We start from the raw sequence: 24,725 nt of genomic DNA, 5'->3' as shown, positions 1-24,725 counted from the left end.
CTAATTGTATTCCCCCCATTTATTCTCTCTCTTCTTTTACCCTGTCTGTCCTTCCTCAAAAGTGTTTTGCTACTAGATCACTCCCTTCCCTAATATGTCCTTTCTTTTATCACCCTTCCCCTCTTCCCATATTCTATTCCTATTCTATATTCCTGCAGAGAAGATGGATTTCTATACCCCTATTGAATATGTATATTATTTCCTATATAAGCCAATTCTGATGAGCATTAACTTCACTCACTCACCATTTCCTTCCCCTCTTCCTCTCCAATGTAAAGGCTTTTTTTGCCTCTTTTTTATGTCAGATTATTTGCACCATTCCACTTCTTCCTTTCCCTTTCTGCCAGTACATTACTCTCTCACTCCATAACTTCATCATTTTTAAACAGATATTATTCCTTCATATTCAAATCACACCTGTACTCTATGTCTATATACCTCCTAACTGCCAAAGTTCTAATGAGTTCAAAGCATCATCCTCCCATGAAGGACTATAAACAGATATACTTTATTACGCCCATTATGATATCACTTTCCTGATTACCTTCTTATGCTTCTCCAGAGTCCTAAATTTGAAAATCAAATTTTCCATTCAACTCTGGTCTTTTCATCAAGAATGCTTAAAAATTCTCAATGCACCTTTTCCTCCAAAGGATTTACTCAAATTTGCTGGGTAGATGATTCTTGATTGCAATCCTAAGTCTACTACTCTCTGAAATATTATATCCTAAGTCCTCTGGTAAAGGAAAGAAGAAGCTAAATGTAGAAGCTACTAAATCTTGTGTTATCCACAAGTAGGGGGTGGCTCCACTATATTTGAATTGTTTCTTTCTGGATGCTTACAATATTTTCTCCTTGACTTGGATGTTCTGGAATTTGGCTATAATGTTTCTGGGAGTTTTCATTTGGGGATCTCTTTCAGGAGGTAATAGGTGGACCCTGGACTCTTTTAATGTCTATTTTACTTTCTGGTTCTAGAATATCAGGACAGTATTCCTTTATAATTTCTTGAAAGATGATACCGAGGGTCTTTTTTTGATTGTGACTTTCAAGTAGGCCAATAATTTTTAAATTATTTTCCAAGTCAGTTAATTTTCTAATGAGAATTTTTTTCTAATTTTTCATTTTTTTTCTATTTTTTCATTTTATTTTAGTTTTGCTTTTTTGTATCTTAATTCCTCATAAAGTCATTAGCTTCCATTTGCTCAATTCTATTTTTAAGCAATTATTTTCCTCAGTGAGTTTTGTACCTCCTTTCCCAATAGGCCAATTTTGCTTTTTAAGCTATTTTTCTCCTCATTAGCTTTTTGTTTTTCTTTTTGCACCACTTTCAACTCTTTCCCTGTTTTTTCCTCTGTCTCTCTTTTTTTGATTTTCAAAGTCCCTTTTGAGATCTTCTATTTTTCTTGGGGGCTTTTTAATCATTGGCTTCTAAAACTGTGGTTCACAACCCTATAGGGGATCTCATAACTGAATGTGAGGGCAGTAAAATTTTGATTTATTTTTAGTAAATATTTGACTTGTATATCTATCTTACATACTTCTATTACTGAGTATATATCTGCTCTGACACTTCCACCACTCTGGTGCAGGGATTTATCTCCTCACATATGGACTATTGGAATAGTATTCTGACTGGTCTGCCTGCCACAATTCTCTTCACAATCCATATATATATATATATATATATATATATATATATATACATATACATTCTCCCAATTTGGAGAAATTTTCTAGTGTCTCTCCTTGTATTTTCACCACTTAGCACAATACCTCACATATAGTAGGCATATAATGAATGTTTATTGATTAATTGATCGATTTTCCAATGAACTCATGTTTTTCCCTGTTCTTAAATGTATTCCACACTTTTATGATGAGAGGAGTGGAATTAGAATCAGGAAGAACTGAATTTAGATCCTGCCTCAGATAATTAATAAAAACAGGCAAGTCACTTAACCTCCCTCAGCTTCAGTTTCCCTACCTGTAAAATGGAAATGATAATACTATCTACTTCTCATAGTTATGAAGATCTAGGAGATAACATAACAGATCACCAACCTATCTTCCCTTTCTGAGCTTCCATTTCCTTACCTATAAAATGAAGGGGTAAAAATAGTTAATTCCTAAGGTACCTTCTAGCTTAAATTGTTTATTTTTTAAAAGGCAACACTCCCCATATCAAGAATATATATTTATATATGCTTAATAAATGTTATTGTCTTCTTTTTCCTATTTATTAATATACATTCTTATAAAAATTCATACATATACACACATATATGTACACAAACATACATACATAAAATAGTTATAAATCCACAACCAGCTAAATTTAATTTTTGTTCTCTCTCTCATAGATTTGTGAAATTTCTGATACCTTCTATAGAAAATGAGATTTTTTTAAATTCTGATAAATAATGTGGACAGAGGTATAGGAAGTCTTAATAAACGTCAGTTCAATGATAGACCATATTCCTGATGTCAAGGAGAAGCTTATATAAATCTGCAAAAGCCCATCACCAGTTTGATAGCAGAATAAAGATCTTAATCCTTAGAAGCTCCCAAAGACCATCTGTATTGTTTTATCTCCAACCCTTTTCCACCTAACTTGGGATTTTTTTGGCAAAGAAACGGGAGGTTTGCCATTTCCTTCTCCAAGTCATTTTATAGATGAGGAAATTGGAATATTTGACTTGCCCACTCATAAGTGTCTGAGGATGGATTCAGACGCAGGTCCTTCTCACTTCAGACCTAACACTCTATCCACTGAACCACCTCGCTGCCCTAAAGACCATTTTGAGAGACAGTATAAGTATTGGCTCTGGAAATCAAAAAATCCAGATTCAAACCTGTCTTTAACATTACCTTGAAGCCTTAGTCCCAAGTTTTTAGACCAACAGTCTTGGAAAAAAATCACTTAACCTTCATGCTATTCAATTTCATCATCTTGGGCTAAAAGTTCTCCAAGCTCTCTTGTAGCTCTTGATCTATAATCAGCCACATCATTAATGGATCTGGTAAAAAATCACTCAGACTTGAAATATTAAGACAGTAAAAGTGGGTGAAAAAGTGTTTTTAAGAAGTAACTCAGTCAATGTATAACTGCAGAAAGTTACTATATTAGACTTAAGTCAAACTCATGTCTTTTTGATAACTTTTCTGTTTATTTTCACCTTAGACATTTTAATTGCACATTTAATTGCTTATTTTACCTTCAAATATTTCCAGAATTATATTTACTACTCAGACAATGCTCTGTGATTTGGAAGCCTCTTTTCCAGAGAAAATCATGGCAGAAAAGTGCCAAGCCATAGATAGCCAATATTCCTAAGTCTTTTGGCATTTCTAACTCTTCTTGGAAATACATTTATCAATCTGTCTCTCCCAGTTATTTCTATGGCTTTTCTCAGCTTTCCTGCCCAGCAGTCAGCATGTGTGCTCCCAGGTATGACCATAAGGTGGCAGCAGGTGTCCTCTGGGCAAACTCTGTGGCTCCTAAACTCTGGACATGTACTGAATATATAAGAAAATCCCACTTTCCTTGTATAAAGCTGATGGGACACTAATTGTCACTGTGGGCTTTTGTACAAATAGTTATATTAATGCAAGCAGCCTGAGGCAAATCTCTACTGGAGCAGAGTTAATAGGGGATTTACAGATTTGAAGATGTACCAACAGAAGGAGAATTTTCCAATTACTACTAATGTTATCTGGCAGTTTCATCACCAACAGTGATAGCATACTGCCATACCTATAATATCAGCAAAATAGACAAAGGTTTAGAGGAGTATTGCCCAATGAAACCCTATAAATTAAATTGCTATCAGTGTGATGTGCTTAGGGCAATGGACCCCTCTGACAGTCCGGTGAAATTCCTAGGTTTCTTCTCAAAATATGTTTTTTAAATTTATAAAACAAAATACAGAGGACTACAAAGAAAAACAATTAAATTGAAATGTTGTTGTCGTCTTTAAACTAAGTTCACACTGATGCTAAATTTAAGGCAAACTAAGATATGACTTGATTACTCACTTCTAATTTGAATTGTCAGAAGGAATTAAAGAAAAAAGTGTAGAAGAGAGCAAGAGGGGGAAATAGAGATTACACAGACCAGAAAAGATAGAAGGAGAGGTATATGAAGAGAGAAGAGATCTTGCAATCAATGTCAGAAAGTCACTCCTCTGCCTTTGGCCTCCTGAAGTATCATTTGATAATAAAGGATAATAAACAAGATGACCTCTAAGTTCCTTTCCAAGGTCAAATCTTATGAAGTGTACGAAAATGTTGATCCACCAAATTTTTCTTTACCCTTGCCATTCTTAAACACCTAGTTATTCTTCAAAATGCAGCATGATGCTTCTTTGGAGAAGTATATATTGAAATTTCACTCTTTTTTCACATATTTATTAGCTATGACCATGAAAACATACTGAACTCTTCAAAGCTGATGTTTCCTTAGCTGTTGTTCATTCATGCCTGACTTTTTGTGACCCCATTTAGGGTTTTCTTGATAAATATGCTTAAATAAATGATTTGCCATTTCCATCTCCAGCGTTAAAATGAGGAGCTAAGACCAACAGGGTTCAGTGACTTGCCAGTGGTCCCATAGCTAATAAGCATATTTGGCCAGATTTGAATTCAGAAAGATGAATCTTTTTGATTCTAAACATTGTTCCAACTAATTGCCCATTTTCTTATCTGTAAAATGGAGTTAATTATATTTAGGCTACCTACCTTCTTGGGTTGTTGTGAGAAAAGAACTTTGCAAACATTAGAATATAAATGTGAATTATTATCACTATTGTTATAAATCTCCTCAAACCCAGTCCCTGGCCCAGGGTTGAGAAACCAGGATAAATGGCATTGGATTCTAAAGAACATAAGACCCCTCCCTTGGTGTATAACAATTCCGCTAACAAGAGAGCTAACTCAGTATTGAAGCAGTCAAATACTATTCATCATTTCTTGGAAGCACAACCTGGTTTGCTTTTCTCACAGGGAAACTGTTTTGGACCTGAAAGATACTCCAAACAGATGTGCTGTAAGAACCAGCTTGTACCCTTGAAGTGAGAAAGTAAGATCTTTCCAAAGTAAAATCCTATTACCAAATTTCTTTCCTTCCTTAAAACTACATTTTTTCTACTAACCAAATCCCTTATTTCTTCTTCTTTATGAATAAAAACAAATTCAAAAATATCAATTTCATAAGCATCATATAGATAAATAGCTGGCCCATGTCTAGATAGTAGTATTTATATAAAAGATCTGAGGGTTTTGATGGACTATGAGCTTAATTTGACTCAATTTCAATATAGCAGTCAATAATTCCACATGCCCACAAAAAGCTTATGCCGTCTGAGATTGTCTTTAAATAAATGTAGAATACAGAACTATGTTGCCAAGTTCAGACCAAAGCTGGATCAACTCTGGACCCAACATTTTGAGGATGTCTGGAGAGTGATAATGAAGAGACTCAAATTAATGACTTTATAAATATAAATTGAAAGAAATGGAGATTATTACCAAAGAAAAGGGAAGAGTTAAGAGGCCTATTATAGCTTCTTCAAGTATTCTGAAGCTTGCCCTTTAGAAGACAGGTAAAACTTTTTTTTTGGTTTGTTTTGTTGGTTCCATAAGACAGGACAGAAGTGATGCCTAAAGTAGAAAGGAAGAAATTTTAAGCTATCCAAGAGTGGAATTTTGCTATCTTGTAATGTGCTTGTCACATAGTAAATATTTAGTAAAATGTGCATTGATAAAACCTTTGATAGTAAAGGTTCCCTCACTGTTTTATAACCACAGGTTGAATGTTATAGAGAAGATTCTTTTTCAGGTGTGGGCTAGGTTAGGTTGCCTGTAAGATATCTTCTAACTCTAATGTTCTGAAACTTGATATTAAAGGTTTCTGTCAGCAATCTAAAAATTTAAAGATTAAAGTTTCCTACTGTGGTGGATTCTTACCAGTGGCCCAATACAAGCTGATTTGGATTCAATAAGCAATGATCCATAGGCATTCATTGACCAAGCATCATTTGCGTTTGTGTTCATTGCCAGTTATTTTCCATAGAGATAGGGATACCATCAATGATTATTTTAGATAATATTTAGATAATAACCTCTGTCTTCTTTATGCATGTAGACAGTTACCATGCATAATTATTTTCATATTTGTCTCACTAGAATATGAGCACATTGACATCAAGGAATTTTTTTTGTCTTTGTGTCCCTAATGTTCAGAATATTTTCTAGTACATAGTAGCTGTTTTATAAATGTCTGTTGATTAACTGACATTGAAAGTACATGAACTTGATAAATTGTGTTTTATCAAAGATACATAGTAGCGACAAACACTCTGGATGTGAAGTTTGAATCATAACTCCAATGTTATTTTAGAAGTTCTTATACAACTTCTCAACCTGACTGAAACCTGAAAGGGAAGGATTAAGTGTCTTTTCAGATCCCATTCAGCTCTGTATCTATGAATCCATGATCCTGAGTACAAAATAATGCTATATTCAATTTAGGACTTACAAGGCATTAGTTTCATCAAGCAGAAATCTGTCATAGAGATGAGGGGCCTGGGACTCAAGAGAGTCAGGTTTTAACCCTGCTTCTGCCACTCAATGTGCTGAATGGCCTTGAGCATGTTTCTGTTGATAGTCTGGGTCTCTATTTCACAATTTTCACAATGGGAGAATTAAACTAAATTATCTCCATTTCTAATAATCCCTATGTCCAAAAAACATATTGTCTTCTTGAAAAAGTGGCAGATCTTAGAAGTATCTATTGTGTAACCAAGATTCTATTCTGCCCAAGCAAATGCTGCCCGTTTCCCCTTGATTCTGCTCTCACATCACAGAAAATTTGTTTTCTAAAGCAGAAATTTTGATGACTTTTTTAACCTCATTCAAGTCCCTATCTTCTCAAAGACTTTTTAAAATAGAACTCTTAATTCTCCCAGAGTTATCAGCAAATAAACTCCCAAACAATCTGGAATCAGTGAATTGGTCCATTGCCTGTGCTATTCTATGGAGATAACTTTTAAAATGTCTCTCTAGAGAAAATTGATGAAATGATAAATTAAATAGTTGAGCCCTAGAGTAAATGTAGAATATTTGGGGGACTATATAAGAATACATCTGAGTGATTTTAATGAATTGCATCCAACACACACTTTTTATCTAAAGCATTGGTATTCTTGAATGCTATGATTACAGAGAATTTTAATTTGCATGTAATGTTCCTGGTCTCATTTGTTGCTACTTGAATTTGATTAAAATATTACTGATTAATAGAGATAAATTCTTTGGGTGGCATAATAAGCTGATAACTTTTTTTTCAAAACTCTCTTTGGAAGTTCAGCTTTCTAGAATATGTGGCCTTTATTTTGAATTATTCTAGTTCCTCCATATCCAGGATATGAAAGTCCTATTACTTGGCCAAAAGTGATTTCACCCCTCAGAGGAGAACTAATTTAAACACAATTCCTGAATCTAACCACCATCACTTTACTTCATTTCCAAAACTATATTTTCGATGAAAAGACAGAAAGAAATAAGCTAAAAACTAGATGCATCCTTTTTCATTAATAGCTTTTTTTTCTATTCAGTTCAATAAATATTTGGACAAAAGATAAATCTCATATAATCATCAGGACTCTATCAAGATGGCCTTAAACCATACATCACACTTTATTCAAGCTCATGTACACAAACATCTTTTCACCTACCCTACTGCATTCCTTTTCTTTCCACCTTCCAAATTTGATCTCCGGATAACCACCCAGAGTAAGTCAATAAATTCAACTTAGAAACTTTTTCATTAGTTTGAGATGTCTTTATTATTAAGTGAGTACAATCTTACTTAAAAACTAACAGCCAGTGGCAACTAGTTTGTGCATCAGCCCTGGAGTCAGGAGGACCTGAATTCAAATCTCACTTCAGACACTTAACACTCATTAGCTGTGTGACCCTGGGCAAGCCCTAACTAGAAGGAAGGAAGGAAGGAAGGAAGGAAGGAAGGAAGGAAGGAAGGAAGGAAGGAAGGAAGGAAGGAAGGAAGGAAGGAAGGAAGGAAGGAAGGAAGGAAGGAAGGAAGGAAGGAAGGAAGGAAGGAAGGAAGGAAGGAAGGAAGGAAGAGCTAAAAAAAATGATAATGGTAATGATGGTGCTGGTGGTGTTGATGGTGATAGCACCTTAAGGTCTGCAAAGAGCAAATTGCCTCAGACAAGTTGCATAGCCCATATAGATTTCTATTGTGAGAAATTTGCATTCTGCTTCGTCATTATGTGAGAAACTTTGATCATTCTACTCAATTCTCCAGAATTGAATCAATATTGCCATTGTTTCTGCAAAAGAAATGACAATTATATTGCCATATTTTTATTCACCAACCCTATCACTCCCCACATCAGAATTCTCTTTGTCATCACTTCTCTCTGTGTGTTATTCCTTACCTATTCATAAGGAAGATCATATCTTATTCCCAAGAATTATTCCCAGAACCTTGCATAGTGTCTGGTATATAGAAGATGCTTAATAAAAACATTGTTATTTTAATTCATAGAAGATTATGAGCTTATAATTTATTTGGCAATAAAGATAATATAAAATAAAATATATATACAGGTGCTACATGAGTTTTAAGGAAATCTGTCTTTACTGTTAAGCATTTACTGTGTGCCAGGTACTAGACATTCATCCAAAGAAAGGCAAAAATAATACCTGACCTCAAGAAGCATACATTCAAATGTACTTAACCAGATACATGTGCATATATACAGACATACATATATGCACATATATGTGTGGATATAAACATATGTGTAAATACAAATCTACATGTTTGCATGTGTGCTAGCAAATCACTCCAATATCTTTGCCAAGAAAACCTCATGGGCTGCATTGAGGTGCTATGATACGAGTAAAATTAGATCTACATTAACATCTAAATTAGTCATTTTATGTAGTAATTAGTGGTGTTATGAAGTTGAACCAACCAGACCAGACACATTTCTGGACATTCCATCAGAGATCTCCTCCCAACGGCTTGTCAGAATTATTCTTTGGATTTGTACATTCAACTGATTCTCAATAAATCTATTGTACTGTTGTTTGACCTATATCTTTCTATCATGGATACAAAAACAATTTGAGAGAAATTGCTAAATATTTTGTTGAATCTAGGAAAATTTTATCAATACCTCTAGTATTGTCAGAGAAAAAAAAATGAGTCCTTCTAGTTATTTTCAAAATTTATCCCTAGCTCCAGATCTTTCTGAGTTTGAGTATTCCTAAGGGCTGACCACAAAGAAAGATGCAAAAGAAATTGCATGGTCCCTGTTTTCATGAATTTTACCAAATTTAATCATTAATTATATTCAATTTAACAGATAATTTATTAGATAACGTCCTTATGAAAGACTCTGTGCCAAGCAAAGAGGATAATGATGATGATGATGATAACAGACATTTCTATACTGTTTTATGTATTGTTAAGTACTTTACATATGTTATCCCACTTGATCCTCACAACAGGCATGTAAATTAGGTGCTATTATTATTTCCATTTTACCTATGAAGAACTGAGTCTAAGTGGTAAAATGATTTGCCCAGGGACACATGAGAATGATGCAAAAATTTTTGTTTTTTCTTCTCAGGTTATTTTTACCTTCTTTCTAAATCAGATCTTTCTTGTACAGCAAGATAACTGTATAAATAAGTATACATATATTGTATTTAACATATACTTTAACATATTTAACATGTATGGGACTACCTGTCATCTAGGGGAGAGAGTGGAGGGAAGGAGGGGAAAAATTGAAACAGAAGTTTTTGCAAGGGACAATGTTGAAAAATTACCCATGAAAATGTTTTGGATATAAAAAGCTATAGTAAAAATGTAAAAATAATAATAATAAAATTCAAAGACCTAATACTAACTATGTGACCCTGGGCAAATCATTTAACCTCAATAAATAAATAAAAGAAAAAAATTGCTCATTGTCAAAAAAATAATGATGCAAAATATGTGACAGAATGTCTACTTTCAAAAATCTAACCACTAGTAATGAACATAACATAAAACAGGTAGGAACAGAAATTTCAATATGATTACATACAAATAAAGTGTTATGAAACTAGGAAACACTTCCATCTGGTGAGATTAAAAAAAAAGGCATCATGGAAGAAGTGATATCACAACTAGATACCAAAGGATGAGATGAATTTTAGCTGATGAAGTTGGAGGGTGGAAAAGGGAAGTTATATTACAGAGACTAAGGAAGTATGAACACAGGGAAGAAGAAAAAAAATTGAAAAAGTGGCATATAGTGCAGTTTGATTGGAACATAGGTCGCAAGAGGAAGATCAATTTGAAATATGGCTGGACATGTAGATTCAAGGACTGAGTATTCAAAGTGAAGAGAATGAATTTTATCTTGGTGAAGCTACCAAAGAGTTTTGAGTAGAAAAATGACATGGTCTGATAGGATCCTAAGAAGATTGCTCTGGCCATAAAGTAAAAAGAAGAAATAGGGTCAATAAAAGAGACAGAGATAAAAGAACTTTTATGAGATAATTGTAATAGATCAGGCAAGAGGTGATGAGGAACTAAATTACAACTATTTGTTATCTCTGCCAGCTTTTTTTTTCTTTCAGAAAAACCTGAAAAGGGTCCTTAATTTGGACCCTCAATTTTAGTGTAGTCCTTGACATTTCACTTAACCCTACCCCCACATACACTATCCCATAGTACTTCTGTGAAATTAACATTATAGCACCTACTATTAAGAGATATATTAAACTAATCAATATTTCCAATATAAAAGAAATCTTATTAATAACTTTGGATTTTTTTTACATCACTAATGTTCTCCAAGTATCCCTTCTCCTCCCCTTTCTCAGAGAACCATGCTATATAACAAATAATATTTTCAGCAGACTTCAATGGTTCACTAAATATTTGTTGGATATATATATATAATCAAAATAATCTGTGTTGAAATCTACTTGTTTAATTCAAAGTGGAATAAAAGCTTTGGAAATGAGTCCTATGTGAATAAACTTAGATTATTATGATTCTTCCCCTCTCCCCCACTTATGCCTCCAATGAGGAAGACATTAATCAATACAACTCAGAACATTGCTGGCAGGCTAAGGTTCTATTTTGAAATCCCTAATGTGACAGAGTCTGAAAAACACAATAAAAAAGATTTGTGTCTTTTAATCTAAATCCGTTTATTTTAGGATGCTTCACATAGGTCACTGCCAGAAAGATGCAAATTACAAATAACAAATCTTGATTTACTTAAGGATTGCAAAGCATTATCAACAGTCTTATGATGAAGATAGTATAAGGTTCATCATCTATCCACATTTTACAGAAACATGATGGAGACTCTTGAGAAGTAAAATTGGTAATGTTTATGCTGATGATAAGCATTTGAGAAAAGTTTCAAACCCAGTTCCCCTGACTCCAAATCTAGCATTCAATCTAGTATATCAGAAGGTTTATCTCTCTCTCTAATATTCTTATAGCCATCAAGAAGCTGTCTTTGCATTGTTGTGAGATCCTTTGAAAGCTCAAAATATGTCATCTCCTCTGATTTTAATTCATGATGAAGCAAATAGAAGTAAGGGAATACTTGCTCCTATGAGCATTAACATAGAAAGAAATTTCTGGCTTGAAAAGAATGCATTGCAAGTCCACAAGCATTCAGTAATTAATAGATAAATTCAAGAAATCAAGGACAAACCCACATGAAGTCTCTAGAGACTTGACTCAACTACAGAATCATTCTTGGAAATGAAAACCTTGGGTCCACCTAGACCTAAGCTACAGTACTATAAAAATATTATTACTAAGAACCATGACAGAAACAAATTTTAAATAATGGAAACAGTCCCAATGGTCCTCTTGGTATAAAATTCCAGTCTATTATCAATGGCCAAGCCATTAGTCACCTAACTGGAATAGTTGGTTCTAGGGCCTCTCAGACTCAGAACTGTGGTCTAATATTAGTACATTATAACTTTGTATTGGATGGCTGTGGAGAGACAACCACAATTTGTTCAGTCCTGAAACAATTTTTCATCCAGACCCTCTTCTAGAAAGAAAAAAACAACAAATGTACTTAGAAGAAGACTGAGTCAGAAGTTTGAGGACAAGGCTAGGTTTTAATCCAATTGGAACTATTTAGATTGAGTGACTCTAAGGGAATAATTATCCCTCTCTAGACCATGTTTTGTTTTTCATATTAAAAGGAAGGAGTTGTATTCTAAGGTTCCTTTGTAACTTAAATGAATTATTATTTCTTACTGAATAGTGATCAGATGATCACAGCATTGAGCTCCCCATCCTCAACAATATGCTGGCAAATGCTATACAAACAGTACTGAGGGCACACTTTTAAGTACACACTTTCTGCATCATTTTCTTAAATCTAGACAATCAAGAAATCGAGCTCTGACTTATAATCTTCCAATTTCTAAGGTGTAAATTCTTACACTGAAAATTTAACAATCAAGTTCCATGAGCCAAAAAGAACTGATTCTAGCACACTTCTGCTCATCTCCATCCTTTGTTAGCACAGGGGTTGCCTTGGACATGGGGAAGAAGGATATTTCTGAGATTTGAACTGTTCAATGATTTGAGTCCTGTCCAACTCTTCATGACTCCATTTGGGATTTTCTTGGCAAAGATACCAGGGTAGCTTGCCATTTTCTTCTCCAGCTCATTTTACATATGAGGGAACTGAGGCAAATAAGGTTAAGTGATTTGTTCAGGATCACACAACTAGAGGAAGAGTCTAAGGCCAGATTTGAACTCAGGAAGTTGTCCTGATATCAGGCCAACAGTCTATCCATTGTGCAATCTAATTGTCCATTTGAATTCTATGATTGCAGTCACCATCACTACTTCCCCTCACAACAAAGTGGGCAGCACTGGTTATCAAAGGGAGAGTTCCAATATGGTTATATTAAGCTGTTGTTTCCTGGTTCTCCTATTTATCTGACCAGTGATCAGTCATCTTTGCTTGTTCTTCATCCATGGAGATCCATTGCTTCACAAAGCATCTATCTTATACCCTCTTTTTTCATTCAATATAATCTCAATTGTTAATATTAGATATGATGGCTTCAATTATCTCTATGCAGATGATTACCAGATCCAATATTTCTATAAAGCTGTAGTCCTGCTTCACCCAATGCCTTTTGGACTTCTCAATTTGTATATCTCATAAGTATTTACAATCAACATGTCTAAAACCAAAATCATTATCTTTATCCCTCAAATCACCCTCTTGTTTTCTTTTTCTATACTTCCAATCATCCAGGCTCATAATATGTGTCATCATCAATCTACCACTCACAATCACCCCATATATCCAATTATTTTCAAGTTTCATCATTTAAACTACACAACACTTTTTGTCTATGCCCCCTTCTTTCTACTCACATAGTCACCTTCTTAATATGTGTTCTCATTGACTTTCTTGTAGACTCTAATTGGTTTCCCTTCATTCTTTGTCTTCACTCAGATCTATCATCCATTCACCTACCAAAATGATTTTCTTAAAATACAGATTTTGTCATATCTTCTCAGTACTAAAAACTCCAGTGGCTTCTGGGATAAAAATAAAAATTAAATTAAAAAAACATCCATTTGGCATCTACCACTCTTCATCACTTCCATTCTTCTTTACTCCCCTCCACATTCTGCAATTTAGCTGCATTAACCTGCTATGGATGGTGCATGCTACTACATTTTCTTGGCATATAGCATGCACCATTAATAGCAGGTTAGTGCTGCTCCATTTTATTGGTTACATCCTTTTTAACAACTGTTTTCCATTACTGGAATGCTCTCCCTCCTGAATCCTGTCCCTTACCTTCTCTTGTTTTCTCCAATCTTATTCAGAAAGCCTTTCTCTATTTCTTTTATTCTCCTGCTAATTTCTTTTCTTTGAAATTATCTTCCCTGTACTCTATGTGTCTTGTATATAGTTATTTGCATGTAATCTTTCCTTCTCCATTAGACTGTGAGCTCTAGGAACAGGGTTTTTTTTTTCCTTTTTGTATCTCCACCTCTTAGCATAATGCCTCCTACATAGTAAATGCATAAAATATTCATTGACTATTATTTAGCTTCTTTATTGTCTTCCTCAAGCCTCTGCTGAATTTTTCAGTTGATAGATAAGTACCTGAAAGAAAATCAGTTGATATGTCTGTCAATTTTTTTTCAATCTCCAAATAATTTACTTCTCATTCCCTACTATATTTCTTTCTTTTCCTCACTTTCCATAAACTTTCATATGCTTATTTGTTTTTTTTTCCCTTCAAGGTAAGTAAGCAAAACTTCCATCTTTAGGGCCTAATGAATGGGATATGTATTATTATTGATGTTGGTGATGATATAAGGAGTGATGACCATAATGGTGAAGGAGGTGGTGATGGTGATATTAGACTGTGGTAAGTATTGTGGTACTGATAGAAGAGCTAGTGGCCATGGTAGTGATGATGGTATAATGGAGGCAAAGGTGATAGATTTGATTATACTGATAATGAAGCTTTATAGTACAGAGGCAAGGGTGCTACATTTAGAATCACAAACAAATTGGTTTAAATTGAAACTCCACAATTTATTGATGGTGAGACCTTAAAATTTTTGCTTTCTTTTCTCAGACTTCATTTTTTTCATATGTAAAATGAGAGATTTAGAGTAAGTAATTTCTAAATTCCCTTCAACTATAATTCCTATAGTCCAATAATTGCATGATGGAAATCTTAGAAGTGATGTGTATGGGGTATATTTGATGGTGAGGATGGGAACAAGGGAAGTAGTACAAAAGATGATGAGACTTTATATCAGATGACCTATATTTGAGTCCCCGATACAACCTTTAGTAATTATGGTCTAATTTTTCTAATTGTTCTTCAAGATACTTCTAAAAAATAAGAACTTATTTAAGCTAAACATAAGAAAATGCTTAGAGAGCCCCTGACTGACAATTTTAAGATGCTTGACTAAAATGGTCGGGTACTGAAAGCTAGGTGAAGGTGTTGGCTCATATGCCATCGATGATCATTTAAGCATTATGAAGAATAGGAAAGGTAAAGAAGGGAAAGGTTGCCCCAGTCACAAAAATAAGAGTGCAAAAGGAATTCCTGAAATTACAGACAAATAATTTTTACTTCAATTTTATCAAAAATTTAGAACCTATTGGTAAAAAGATAGTGAATATATAAAAAGATAGCAGTAACTATGCCAGACTAATCTAATTTCCTTTGTTTTTAAGAATTGCTAAATTCTACCACGCCAATGATATAGATCTGGTTTATTTTAATTTTATAAAATCACTGGAAGGAATTTCTCAAACCATTCTGGAGGACATGTTGGAGAAATATAGAGTAGACGATAGGACAATGAAATGCATTTAGAGTTGGTTGAATGGTTGAACCCAAAGAAGAGTCATTAATTGTTTGATATCAATTTGGAAGATTTCTTGTGACATTTGCCTACTACCTATGCTTGCCCTATGTTCTTCAACATTATTATAAATGATTTGGATAAAAACACAAATGCCATGATTTTCAAATTTTCAGTTGTCACAAAACTGAGAGAAATGTTAACACACTAGATGATAGTTAGACTCAAAAATATCTTAAGAGATTAGAACTTTGAATTGAAATCAAGTTAAAAGGTAATTTGAGGTAAATGCAGTTTTACATTTGAGTTCAAAAAAGTCAAACTTACGCCATACATGCTAAGGAAATAAAGGAGTTTCAGTAAAGTACAAACTCATAGGAAGTCAACAAGGTGATAGGCCACCAAGAAATTCAATTATGGGTGGCAGGAAGGGAGCTATAAAGAAAATAACAGTCACGTAGAATATTCTAGATAGACTACCTATGGAGTACAGTATTTATTTCTGTATGCCATATTTTTAAAAAGAATATTGACATGTTGAGGAAGGTCCAAATAAAAAAGTCTAGATGGGGTAGGGCCTTGACTTCATGTGATATAAACATCAAAGGAAGGTACCGTGAATCAGTTGGAAAAGAGATTACTTATTAGAGAATATAATAGTTCTATTGAAGCATTTATAAAGCTCCATCTGAAAGAGGGATTCAATTTGTGCTTTTTGGTCCTGAAGGTCAGAATTAGCAGTAATGAGGTGAATTTGTCAAGAACCAATTCTGGCCTCATGTAAGAAAAAAAAATTCTAATAAAGTATAATTATCCAAAAGTGAAATAGATTGTTTAAGAAAACATTAGGGGCAGCTAGGTGGTACAGTGGTTAGAGCACCAGCCCTGAAGTCAGGAGGACCTGAGTTCAAATCTGGTCTCAGACACTTAACACTTCCTAGCTGTGTGACCCTGGGCAAGTCATTTAACCCCAATTGCCTCAACAACAACAACAACAAAAAAAAAAAAAAAAAAAAAAAAAAAAAAAAAAGGGGGAATAGTAGACTATTCTTAATCAGAAGCCTTCAAAAAAATCTGAATGACCCACTGCTTCAGTTTATAATTTAAGGAATTTGGGGTCAGGAACAGGCTTCTGAGCTCCATTTTAACTATGACATTATGTGATTCTATAATCCTGGCAATTGAAATGGAAATATGTGAATTCCTTTTCTAATTTTACAACTTTCTACCTATGTGACTTTTGGCAAGCTACTCATCACTTCTTTGCTCCCTAGTTTCCCTTCTACAAAAAGTAGTAATAGCACTTGTGCTACTTATACAAGTGACTGTTTTGAGAATCAATTAGAATCAAATAGCCATATAATGTATTTTGAAAGTGTTCCATAACCTCAGGTCACAGTACAAATGTGATGGATTATTATTTTATTTATTTATTATTATCATTACCATGCTACTAATGCTCTTCACTGTGTTTCCTTGAGCTCAGTCATGAACCAACCCTTGAATCTACCTCAGCCCCTTTCCCTTGCACCCTGTCTCCACCAAGCTTCCCAGTGAATCGGCCTGTCCTAGACAATGTAATGAGGTAGGTAAAGTTTGCCTTCAATTGCTCCTCACTTTCCCATTATGGCATCATCCTAACTGTGGAGGGGAGAATCAGGCACCTTTGAAGATAGATGCCTGGTGTCAATGCCTTGATTTTACAAGTGGAAAAATTGAACTGAAGTGAGTTTTTTGGACTTGTCCTAGGGCACACAAGTAACATAATTCAGGAATTCAGTAACCGAACAAGAACATCATTCCTCCCACTCTCCTACTCATCATAATTGATAGACTCTACCTATCAAATCCATTTCATCCTTCAAAGTTCAGGTCTTACTTCCTTCATAAAGCCTTCTACCAACATTGCCTTCCCCTTCTAATCTGTCTACATTATACATTAATTTTCATTTTATTTTATGCTAATTTCTAATATTCTCTATTTTTTATAGTTATACAGAGCCTTCCTCAAGGAAGCATATGTTCCTTGAAATCAGGATCTATGAAATAAGTTTCTTAGGACTTATCCAACAGTACCTAGCAGATGAACTACTGCAGTAGATAATACATGTCTCTTTCCATTTTTAAAAAATTTTAAAAAGGAAAAAAGTAGTTGTGAGAAATGAAAGCATTCATATTATTTTTATTACAGCAGTTGTGTCCACTTGAGGAAAAGCCAGTTTAATTGAGGGAGGTTTTAAGAGCTATGCAATGATACTAATACTGCTGAGAATCACTTGATGTGACACTACCTAACCATACTCTCCAATGTTTACTGTAACAAGGAGTTTTCCTTGACCCATACTGAGGTAAATACACTCAGTGTAATTATGTGTGATTGTGTAATTACCATAAGATGTAAATGATCCTAATGTGTGTAGAAGAAATCTCATTCAATTTGTTGCCACTAAGGGAATGTAATTACTGTATTGTAATGGACAAGGAGAAATAATATTTTCAGCAATACATTTGGGATAATGTAGGAAGGTAGACAAAATGATTTTCCAAAAGCAAAAAAATCTGATCTTTTCATTCCACTGCTCAATAACCTCTAACAGCTCCCTATAGCCTCTAGGACCAGATATAAAACCTTTTATTTGACATTTTAAGCTCATTTCAACCCAGTTGCAACTCTCCTTTCCAAGCTTATCATATGATATTCTCACCTTACTGACAGACTGGTCTCTATTATTGCTCATACTTGATACTTCATCTCTCACTTCTATGCCTCTTGACAAGTTGGCAACTGTGCCTAAGCTGTGTTCTATTCATTTCTGATTCTTAGACTCTAGTGTTCTTCAAAGCTTAGTTCAGGCCCCAAATTTTACATAAGGACTCCTGATACCCATCAATTATTCTGTATTTGTGTACTTATTTTATTTTTTTTCAAATATTACTTATTTATTTTGAATACAATCTGTATATACCAATAGAGTACATCTTCCATAACATATTTTAAGCTCCTTTGAGAATAGAAATTTGTTTTCTATGCCCCAGAACCTAGAACAGTTCTTGAAACTTAATGAATACTTATTGATTGATATAAATATCCTCATTTTTATTATGTATGAATATGGCTTTCTGTCAGCAGGCTACACATTGATCAAAATATATGAAAAGAAAACAAGCATATTATATGGCTAGGGCATGGATTCCTCCCTTTAAGAAAGCATTTTTTCTAAGCCCTTATTTCAAACTACAGATTCTGTCAGTCTTGTTCAATACAGCTAGGCATTATATGCTGTTTGTCTTGTGGACTATGATCCTAAAATAAATTATTACAGCAATGGAATTTTTTAATATTAAAAAGTCATTAAGCAACTATTATATAGATAATTAGATGATTTAATGGATAGATCATTGACCTTGGAGTCAGGAAGACCTGAGTTCAAATGCAACCTCTGACACTGTGACCCTGAGCAAGTCATCTAACCTGTTTATCTTAGTTTATCTGTAAAATGATCTAGAGAAAAAAAAATGGCAAAGCACACTAATATCTTTGCCAAGAAAACTCCAAATAGGAAAATTATGAGTCATTCAAGACTGAAACAAATGAACAAGAAAATAATGGAAACTATTGCCCTAAAAACTGAATATACAGATAAAAAAATCCCAAATCTTTGACTTCAAGGAGATTATAGTCAAAAAGTGGAACTATACATAAGAACAAATAGCTATAGATCCAGGTAGAATGCTATGGGAGTAAAAGGAGAAATCCAGACAAAGATTTCAGAAAATTTGAAAAGAAAGAAATAACCTGAGGAATGGAAGTGAGAGATGATGTCAAGAAAGGCTGATTCTTGAAAGAAGTAGCACCTAAGCTGAGATTGGTGATGATATCACTTTATACTCTTCATGGAATAATATATATATGTATATATATATATATACATATATATATATATATATATACATATATATATACATATATATATATATGTATACATATTTAATTATTTGAGATATAAAGCCAATCTGATCACTATTGGGGCCTATTCTCCTATAGTAGCAGGCTTCTACAGTAACTTATAGTGACAAGTACCTTCATTTACAAACAATTGAACTCCCCCATTATCAATTACCTTTGCAAACTTCATGGAAATTAAAATTTTGAGAAATCTTAGCATAAATGACTTCATTTTAGCATCACAACAATTCCTTCTTCTTCTGATGAAGGCAGATTAGAAATAATGTTTAGTTTGTACCTCCACGTTCTAACCTATGCCTGTAGAGATAAAAAATAGCTTTGAAGCCACATGTAATGTTATGAATGAAGAAGGTCAATAGTATTTAACCAGACAAGCCTAGAGATTAACAGATCTTTTCAGTGGAGGAAAAAAATGAATTCAGTGTAACTTTTACTATCCTATACAAAGATGAATTCCAGATACAGTGGTGGGTATGTGGAGGCCTGGGCCTTAGTGACAGATACAATCTATAAACTGTCTATTAAATATAATTTCTCAAAATTATCTAAAAATGGATTATACTTAGGGAGTTTGTGTGAGTCAAGCAAAATTTTATATCTTCTTCTCATACCTCTCTTGTAGAGATGAGGAATTAATTCTAGAAATATATATATGTATATATATACATATATATATATACTTATGTTTGATGAACATATTATTTAATCATGCTGAACTATTTTTTCTCTGTTTTTCTTTGTCACAATGGATCACTTTCTGGGAAGGGAAGATTATACTTGAAGATGAAAGTGATATAAAAAGATGTTAATATTTAAATTATGTGTCTTAAAGTGTCAGATCTAAAAGCTATTCTTTTCTCATAAGAATCAGATACTGTTCTTACATATTTATAAAACATTTTCCTCCAAGTTGCCCTATGATATAAAATAAAAAACAATTTCTATTTCACAAATGAGGAAATTGAGGCAGAGTGTTTTGAGCATGGTCACATAGTTAATAGGATCATAGATTTGAAGCTGAAAAAGATTTTAATGACTATTCCTTTTACAGATAAGGGAACTGAGGAAAAGTGATTGTCCAAAGTCAAACGAGGATAAAATATTGGAGGTACAATTTGAATGCAGGCTCTCTGACTCCATAACTGAGGATATTTCCATTATTCCACTCAATTTTGGTTTCCTCGTTTCAGATATAACTCAGGTTATGGTAGACTACATAGCTAGAAAGTTGAAGGAGCCAGGAATGTAGCAAACAAGGTAAATCAAGTCAGCATAGAATATTAGGGCTAGAAGATATACCAAGATCACCTAGATCCAAGCCAGATCCAAATATTGTTGGAAAATATTCCAGAAAATAAGCAAAAATGTTACAAAATATAGGTAATATAACATTTTAAAACAAAGTCAATAAATGACTCTCAGGGATCCTTAAGTATAAGTTGGTGGCTCCCCTTACTATTTGATTTTGAAGTCATTGTTCTATGCTGAATTACTTTTCTCTTCTCTATGTCCCTTCCTCACTCCCCATAATTGATTTGATGATCCAGAAGGAATGGAAACATCTTGCAGGTCCACAGATAGAATAATGAGGCAAACGTGGTACCTGAGTTCCATGGACCAACCAGCTACATAAACAAGTAGTCAGATGGTAGTCAGACAAAATATATTTATTAAGCATCTACTATGTGCCAAGCCCACTAAGTTGTTAATTATTATTTATTATTGTTGTTGTTGTTGTTCACTTATGTCAAGACTCTACATGACCAAATGGACGAAGTCTACAAAGTTTTCTTGGCAAGATCCTAGAGTGGTTTACCATTTTCTTCTCCACTGTGTCCTCATTTTATAAAAGAACAACTAAATCAAATGAAATCTAATGTTTTGCCCAGGGTCACCCAATTAGTATGTATCTGAGGTCAAACCTGAATTCAGATCTTTTTGTCTCCAAGCCCAGGTCTCTATCCACTCTTCAACTTAGATACTCCCTAGGAATAGGCAAAAGATAGTTTCTGCCCTTGAAGAACATACAATCAAAAGAAGGAAATTTAGGAGCAATTGTATATCTTTGGGGTAAAGTCAGAAGCTTTCAGGATAGAAGAAATCTTAGAGGGCATTATTGGTTTTAGCCACCTCATCTTAAAGATATTATGTGACTGACAGAGAGGTATGATGACTTAAGTTCACATAATAATAACATTAGCAATAATAATAATGATAGTTAAGATTTGACTCAGGTTTTCCTGATTCCAGGTCTCTCTTAGAATTAAAAGAAAGTAGTTGGAGTGTTGTCTTAATAAATGCCAGTTTATCTTCCATATATTCTCCCCATGTTTCAATCTAAAAGCTTACTTCAAAGGAATAATGATGATAATGAAAACTCTGTATTACAAAATATTGATGGTAAAATGAGTAATAATGAAGCAAAGTATCCATCGAGAAAAGCAATTACTTAAAATTATTCATCTTTTAAAATATGTTCCCATTACAAATGGAATTAAGACAGCCTTTGGGATTTCTCTGAAAGCCAAGAGAAAATTCTTTGTCAATAGAATATTAATCTAGAGTTTATGATTAAAGCCTATTTATCTTCATTAAATTGTCAGCATTAAAATAAAGCAACATACTCATAGTTTATAAAGAAATAAATTATGCCTACATAGTCATTGCCGTCAAATGATAATGTCAGTAGCAAAGGACTTGGTATCTGAACATCCAGGATCTACTCTCTGCTCAGCCACTAATACTTTCATGAAGCTGGGAACTTCTTTAGATCTTTCATGCTTCAGTTTTCTTTAAATATAATTTTTATTTATATTTTAAATATAAAGGAATAGGATGAGATGATTTTTGAGATCCTTTCCAACTCAAAACCCTGAAATCATATGATTTTTAACTAAATAAATTCTTAGGTCCCTTCAGACCTAAAACCATAATTATTGCTTGTTTTTTGATTTTGTTTTTCAAAATAAATTATCTGATAAGAGGCAATTAGATGACACAGAGTTTCCCTAGGCACTCAACCCATTTGCATCAGTTTCCCCAATAGTGAAATGGGTGGAGAATCACTTCAGTATTTTTGCCAAGAAAACATCAACTGGAGTCAGAAAGAGTCTGATAGGACTAAAAAAAACCTGAACATCAACAAAGCTAGATAGTATAGTGAATAGGAATCAGAATTCTAGGGCCCAGAGTAATGAAGAGCTTGGTACAAATGTTATTATATGCTTACTAGCTGTAAAAACCTGTATTCATCATTTATGCTCCCTATCCCTCAGTTTACTCATCTCTAAGATGGAGATAGTAGTATCATTTATCTCACAAGGCTGATGTGAAAATGAAATAAATATATCAGGGAGGCATTGGTTTTGGTCAGAGGTTCTTAATTTTTTGTGTCATGGAGAGCACTGGAAGTGTGGCAAAGCCTAAGGATCACTTTTCTGAAAAATGTTTTTAAATGTATAAAATAAAATGCATTAGAGTATAAAGAAAACCAAAGTTTAGTTAAAAAGAGATATATATTTTTCCTCATCCATGTTCATGAACCTGCTAAAATCTATCCACAAATTTTTTGGAAGCCTATGGATTCCAGGTAAGAATCTCTGAATTCAATTATGTCTAAGGTCTTTTATTGCCTCAAACCTCTAACACTCTAGAATTCTATAATGAAATGATCTGCAGGACTTGTTCCAACTCTCGCTGTTATAGTTCTAGAAGATCCTGGGGTCTCAAACAGCATAAGCATGGTGCTGAATGCAGTATTTATGGAAATAGGTAACTCTTTCTCATTTAAACAATTCTGGGAGAAGGGAGTAATGAGATGTCAATGTCATTGGTCACCTGTAACTATATGAATATGCATACAAAAATTTAATACATCAAAAGTTAGCACTTATTTGCTAGTCTACAGTGTGGAATCCATTGTATAAGTTGGTATGGGAGATAAAAGATAAAAAGATTAGAGCCTTTTCTGAAAAAAAAAAAAAATGTACCTCTTTTCCACATACCAATACACATGCCCAGAATTCACCAATCCCCAGAAGAGTCTATCTTTACTGCTAAAATGCTCCCAACTATTCTCAAATCCTACTGCATGAACCATATTCTACAAGTCCTTCCCAACTAGCTTTTTCTTCCTCTGACTTACATTTTTCCATGCATCCATAAAATTCAATTTTGTAGTGTCTTTCAAGAATACATTGTCATTTTTTTCCTTTATATTACTATTTTTGAGGACAAAGCCTAGTTTTATTGATCTTTGCATCTTCTCCAGGATTTAGCATGCTCCTCTGCAGTAATTGGAGATTTTTTAAAAAATGATTGTAAAATTGATTTAATAAAATATGGGTCCTGTGTTCTATGAGCTTAAAATCTAGTTGATTTTAAGGTCCTTGAAACTTCTGACTACCCACCTGTAAATATGTGCTTTTTCATTCTCTTAGTACAGACAAATTAGATTCCCTGTTAAATTTTCAAAAGCTTTTATAAATATTGGCTCAGAACATTGTTTTCTTGAGCTATTTATTAGTCACATCCTTTTTATCCCCAGCCTGACATTTCTGGTTGATTCCCTTTGGCACATTACTACAGCTGTATGAAACCACTTTTCTGAGGTTTGAGGCCATAAGATCTTCTGGAGCAAAGGGTCAATGATTTCACTTACTTATTTATAAATGGAGTAGTGCTTTTTGTTTTTAAAGAAACAGAAGTGGCTCGTAATCTTTGGTTCTTTGTACTATTGAATTTAGTTAAATCCTTTCCCTGGTTCTTTTATTTTACACCACTGCTGTGCAGACAGTCCTGAGTTTGACTAGAACTGGTCTCTGACTTAAAATTTGGGCAAGTCTAAGCCTTTGAAAGTTATGAGTGAATCATTGTTTCCACTGGGCTCTCCAACTCTACATTCTAATTGCTGTATGAATACTACCAGTCTATTGCTGGGTTGTTTTCCCTTTAATATCTTGCTGTAACCCACATCAGTATTTGTGTTTTCATCCTTTTTCTGATGGACAAAAGGACCTGTTGAACAGAGTTGACAAGGCCTATGGAACTGTATTAATTGGCAGGAGTTATGATTTACCAAGATCTTTGGGGGATTAGGAGGTGATTTGAAAAGGCGACTTCCTAGTTTACTATAGACCATTAAAAACAAAATTTACCATATGCATACAGTTATATAAATGTGTATATAAATATATATGCATATATATGTGTATGCATAAACATATATATATATACACATTTACATGCAGATATATACATTTTCAGCTCTTTATTCCCCCTGCCTTGCCCAGGATCTTGCACATAGAATGTACTTAATAATTG

General features: G+C 33.8%; 1 protein-coding gene across 4 annotated transcripts in view; it reads left to right on the top strand.

Annotated features, from left to right (window-relative positions):
• The window catches only part of GRM5 (glutamate metabotropic receptor 5), a 696,817-nt gene that overhangs the window by 644,191 nt on the left and 27,901 nt on the right, over positions 1-24,725 (top strand). For 2 of the 4 annotated variants that reach the window (XM_074304687.1, XM_074304685.1), the window contains exon 9: positions 16,923-17,021. The exons of the other annotated variants lie outside the window; for them this stretch is intronic. In XM_074304687.1, the coding sequence (XP_074160788.1) occupies positions 16,923-17,021 (99 nt within the window). The remainder of the gene's footprint in view (positions 1-16,922; positions 17,022-24,725) is intronic. 4 annotated transcript variants of the gene reach the window in all.

Source organism: Sminthopsis crassicaudata, chromosome 3, assembly GCF_048593235.1.
Source record: "Sminthopsis crassicaudata isolate SCR6 chromosome 3, ASM4859323v1, whole genome shotgun sequence".
In the NCBI taxonomy this organism is placed as follows: domain Eukaryota; kingdom Metazoa; phylum Chordata; class Mammalia; order Dasyuromorphia; family Dasyuridae; genus Sminthopsis; species Sminthopsis crassicaudata.
This window is presented reverse-complemented; position numbering and strand designations above follow the sequence as displayed.